The sequence below is a fragment of the Vicia villosa genome, unplaced genomic scaffold (genome assembly GCF_029867415.1).
Source record: "Vicia villosa cultivar HV-30 ecotype Madison, WI unplaced genomic scaffold, Vvil1.0 ctg.000113F_1_1, whole genome shotgun sequence".
Classification (NCBI taxonomy): Eukaryota; Viridiplantae; Streptophyta; class Magnoliopsida; order Fabales; family Fabaceae; genus Vicia; species Vicia villosa.
Genome location: NW_026705021.1, coordinates 938,397 through 943,823, shown reverse-complemented (window position 1 = coordinate 943,823; position 5,427 = coordinate 938,397). Strand labels below are relative to the sequence as shown.

Here is a 5,427-nt window from a genome sequence, read left to right as displayed (position 1 = left end):
GTCTGCCTGCTCACCCCGGCTCACCCCTCATTTTTTCTAGGACAGATCAAGGTTACAAGCACCGCAGCTTCAACGGTACCCATTTTGTCTCAGCCCCTTTTTTTGTGGATTTTTGCTGAACAGGCATGCCTGTTTGCCTTTCCTGGTTGTAGGGATCTTTGTAGGAAAGACACCTCTGCAAAAATGTGTCGGTATGTGAAACCAACATCGACATTTGTAATTACGTTTAATATTATGTGATACCTAATTTATATATATAATAAAAAAAAAAACCTTAAATACTCAAATGGCAATGATCATTAAATTGCAAAGATAAAAGTCCATCAAGCATTATTCACACATGCATCAACACAAATGTGTTCATATTCCACAAGCCCAATATTTTCACCTCTCACCTACTTAATTTATTAGAACATGTTTTTTTTCTTCAAGTTGTGGAGTCTCTACAATTAGTCAAAGTTTCACATCTAGTAACATGAAACTTGCATAACAAGGAATGAAGTAGATTCATTAACTCAAACAAGCAACAACAACAACATTAAAGACTAATAAAGATAATGAAAAAGACAGAGTAATTGTTTCATGTCTCAGCTGTGTCTGAGCTTATTACAGTCTCTTCCATTGATGAGATTGGTAATTTGTTCCCTGAGCTCATTTTGTGCATATCTTGGCTTGAACAAATGAAGATTCTTTTCACCATATTGCAGAATTCCCTGCAACATAATAATACCAACGTGCACGTAGTGTTCTAGTTAATCGCGACGATTTGTTATGTGAATAATTGTGAACATGGTTTTAAATTGCGACTACAGTTTCAACTGCATTGGCCGTATTTTTTCTGCTATAAATAAAGATAAAAGAGATACTCACGGCCACGGATCATCACCAACAAGCATCATATCCCCTTCATCATCAGTGAAGACGATTTCCCACTTATTCCTCGGTTGGAGCTGTCCCTTTATGTCAAAAAGCTTCTCCAATTCATCAATGAGTTGATCATAGCCATCCAACGCAGTCAAGTACACCGCACGACCCACTGCAACACCCTGCATTTGAACCTTTTGAACACAAGAAACAATTCAGAGTAGGCCATGAGATAAAAGATTATTAACTCTACTATGAAAATAACATATGTCATATACCTTAGTGCAACTTCTGCTATTGATTTGCTTGCTTAGTGTTTCGATTGGAGATGGTTCTTGTTTCCTTTCTTTTGAAGTCTTTGAGATATCAAACATATTTTGGTCAGCCTCAATTCTTGACACGGGAGTGACAACGCATCTCTCAAAGGTGACTCCAGATGCATTCGGAGAATTTGTGCGAGGATCATTAAGATCAATCCCGAACAATCTACAGCTTGTAGGAGTTTCTATTTTGTTCTCCTTGTCAACTTGGTCAATCAAATTATCATTTTTGTTCAATATTTCTGAGTGAGTTTTTAGACTAGGCCAAGCTGAGACGGTGACACTCTTGTTAGTGTCGGTCATGTCTTGACACAAATGAGAAGGACCGCTGGAGTGAGGAGAAGATAGCCAACTTCCGTCTGTCGGATTCCTTGATATACCATTGCAGCTGCTATTGTCATTTTGCTTATGATGCCACATATGCACACTTTCAGTCCTTTTGGTTTCAGACATAACGTTAACTTGCGTTACATCGGATTGTGTCAACCCAGGTTCCCAGTAAGTAGAATCACATAATGTCGTGTCTCCTTTGAAAGTGAAATGAAAACGTCAACAACAACGACAATGACAACAACCACCACCAAGAGGTTAAAAGAGCTTATAGAAGCAACTATGATAAGTCTATAAGTTGTTTTCAGCTTATTTCCAAAAACTCTTCAGATAGCTAATGAGAACAATTTATATGTTATACGAGAAGAGTTTGAGTTTATTTTATCTTTCGTTAGAGAAGTTCAAATACATATATGATAAGCGCTTAAGATTAAGTTGTTTATCCAAACAAAGCCTAAGCCTAACCCTACTAAGTGAAGTCAGCTACATAGACCAAACGTCAAACGAATGTTAAAAATTGAGCCTTAACCGAGTCGGAATTCATTTGAAATGAAGGCAATTATAGGATATAGGATATTCTACTTCCTTACCAAGATCTGGAATTTCACTTGGTAGTCTAGGCCTTTTATATTTTACAGCCGCAGGTTGAACCGATGAAGGAACAGAAGCCATAAGCGGTTCTATCTCCCATGGTGAAATTCTATCAGGTCTTGGAACAGATGCAGGCTCATCCCATTGAACCTGGGAATATATTACAAGAATCGATGAATATCGAATACAATACAATCGTGTGAAATAAGGTGGACTATTGCAAAATCGATTAAGAATACCTTGAGTGATCTCCATTTTGAATTCAACCAGTGTGAAGATATATCCTCTTGTCCAATTATTGTGCCAGAAAATCTGATGAACCATGTCTTAGATTAATACGTAAGCACTTATATGGTAAGTGTTTATGCTATAAGCGCTTAATTAAGTTGTTTATTCAAACAGACTTATAATAACTAATGAAAAGGCCATGTTGCAAACTACAATAAAATTTAGTACCTTTTGTCGGTTTCAGGGGCATCATCCCCATCAAAACTCATCTTGAACCTCATGCCAACACTACATTTCTGGTTCATAGCTTCCATATACTTATTCACACTTATAATGAACTGGCTCATCCTAAGGAAACAAAATTCGCTCGTTAAGATTCATCAACAAAAGACAGATTCTAGTCGTTTTCACAATAATAAAAAGTTCTACCTTGGCTTATAGTATACTACAAAAAGAGTTTGAGTTGCAGCAGCGTGTGACGCAGTTGCAAGGACACCGATGTGCATGCTCTGACCGGAAATCACAGACGAAGGCATGCAGCTCTGTGGAGAAGCCAGATGCCTCACTCCAACGCGTAATTCCCCGTTTTCCCCTCTAAACACAGAATCTTGTTTAGTTTAATGTTTGCATAGTGAAACAGACAACTCGTATGATTTTACGGTATATGATCTTCTGAACCATACCAAGGAAACTAAGAACGAGAGAAGTATGAAACCTATACCTCAGAAACACGAAGGTATCTCCAGCGACTAATCTCTTGGAAGTCACAAAAGTACTCCAACCAGTTGTGAGCAAGTGTCGACGTGGTTGACCTAAACACAAACGAAAATTAGAATTTGGTCTAAGAAAAGGGAGGTGCAGGAAGAATGAGCTCTTCTGGTGCGACAGTGAGAGCTTCAAGTACAACGGAGCGGGGAGAACTTGCAAGGTTCAGAATTCAAAACCCTAGAAACTAACATAACTACTAACTTAGTATCAATTGTCTATATAAAAACACGAATCGGTAAATTTCAAAAGTCACTTACCTCTAAATATATGCTTAAAGTGCCATTCATAATTGTGAAGATCTCTAGCAACCAGTTCCTGAGTTGGAGTAGATTGAGACATATCCTAAATATAATCCAAACATATTTCAGCAAACATCAACAATGAAACCTAGATCTGTCAACACAAATTCAGCAAAAATAACAACAACAAAAATAGTATCCATACCAACGACGGAAGGCATTCTGTGGCGTGCTTCCTAAGAACAGAAAAGCCACCATGAGTACTGGTATCAGAATTAGTTAAGACCTTGCTGAAGGAGTGAGTTCTTGGTTTCGGAGGATCAGCAGGACAAGGATCAAGGCTCGTAGGCTCAGTTTGCTAAACACATTCGGTCGGTCCATTAGAAATCCAAACAATCAAAGCAAACAATCTAAGATTGACCAAGACAAAAAAACTTCTTAATCAAAAAGTTGTAGCTATATCCTTACATTAGATTCTGGTACCAAAGTTATCTGTGCATAAACCTCATCCGTTTCTTGCTCAGCCTATAAACATATCAAAATTCAAGTCAAGCTTCTTCCCTCACCAAAACATGTCAGAACCTAGATAATCATTACAACCGTCTCAAGGTTTTGAAAACTCTATGTATGTTAGTCACGGTTCAACCATAACAAAACAATTAGAGGCCTTATTTAACATTGTTTTAACGGTGACAGATTTATGAAGCGCAATTTAACCGTGACAAATTTTAGGTCTTATGCAGTAGACCGTCTTGCACGCCCTCAAAGACGGCAAGACGGCCATGAGAAAAGATTACCAATAATTGGGAACTAGACCCCAAAATGAAAAGATTAACCTAGAAACTACAAAACCCAGATGAACATTTCACCCTCAAGAAAATAAAAATAGGATGAAGGAGAAAATTACCAGCAAATGAACATTGACAACACGACAAAGGATCTTGTTGGGAAGTTTGAACAAAGGAATCCTCTGATTTAGTTCCTGATTTGTTGATACTTCTAACTACAACCACAAAAACACATAAAGCAAAAAGAGCATTAAAACAAAAGATACACATAAAAGAATCAAAGCATATCCAAATTCCAAGCATCCTAACACATTTTCAGACAACAACCTATGACCCTCCAAAAAAATTTGCAAAAAAACTAAAAAAGAAAACAAACTTGTTCCATGTGTCCTTGAGGAAAATAGAACACCCTTTGTCCAGCACGAGGAACTTCAACATGAGGACCAGCACAAGCCTTCCACAATTGCTCATACAGTTCATCTTCTCCAGAATTCAACATCATTCACCTTAAACCAACCAAAAGCTTCTCAGTATTTTTCACCAATCTGATCAAATTTGAGTCTCCATCATCATTACCACACCATTACTCCAAGGTAATGAAAAAAGTACTCATCATCATGTTCTGGTGTCTGAATTTAAGAGAATTGAATGATTGAGCTTTATGAGGGACAATTGAAGCAGCTTTTAAAATCGTGTCTGTTATGCTATAGCTTCTGCAAACGTTACAGAACCTTTCAGACTCTCACACACACTCTCTCTCTCTTTCTTTCTTTCTTTCTTTCTTTGTGTAAGGGAAAGGAAACGGCGTTTGTTGGAATCTGTGAATCACTCTCACAACACATAACAATAATACTAATAATAACAGCTTCTTTGGTTTGGTTCCATTTTTATAACACAAAAAAGACCATGTCTTGTTTCTTCTTTCTTTGTGTTGAATATTTTATTCTTAGTGTTGTGTCACAACTGTGTGTGTCTCTTCTGTCCTCTACTAAAACCAGGATACTGTTTGTTTACTATTTCATTAGGGAAAATGTAGTGTAAGGTGAAGTAATGCTTTCTCTTTAAAGAGGGTGACTTTCTCTTCTAATGGATAAATTTTCTATATTAGTAATAATAAATAATAGTAATAGTAAGAGGAGGTAAGGTAAGGTAAGGTAAGGTAAGGTGTTACTACCTTATGAGTGAGTGCATATGCCGAGTCAAAGTACTATGAAGTAAAGACATCCAATCAAATATGAGTAATGTATATGTATTCTTTTTTGGGTTGCATAATGCATATGTATATTCTAAGAAATAACG

At 37.1% G+C, this 5,427-nt stretch overlaps 1 protein-coding gene across 1 annotated transcript; it reads right to left on the bottom strand.

Moving 5' to 3' along the window:
* Nucleotides 1-299: 299 nt before the first annotated feature.
* On the bottom strand, nt 300-5,153 carry LOC131624278 (auxin response factor 9-like). Its single transcript, XM_058895226.1, has 13 exons — nt 4,505-5,153; nt 4,248-4,343; nt 3,809-3,865; nt 3,546-3,698; nt 3,359-3,443; nt 3,055-3,145; nt 2,763-2,927; nt 2,562-2,681; nt 2,345-2,417; nt 2,105-2,255; nt 1,143-1,711; nt 871-1,058; nt 300-713 (listed from the first exon to the last, which is right to left on the bottom strand). The coding sequence occupies exons 1-13, from the start codon at nt 4,628-4,630 to the stop codon at nt 581-583; spliced, it is 2,007 nt and encodes a 668-aa protein (XP_058751209.1). The 5' UTR covers nt 4,631-5,153; the 3' UTR covers nt 300-580.
* Nucleotides 5,154-5,427: the final 274 nt, after the last annotated feature.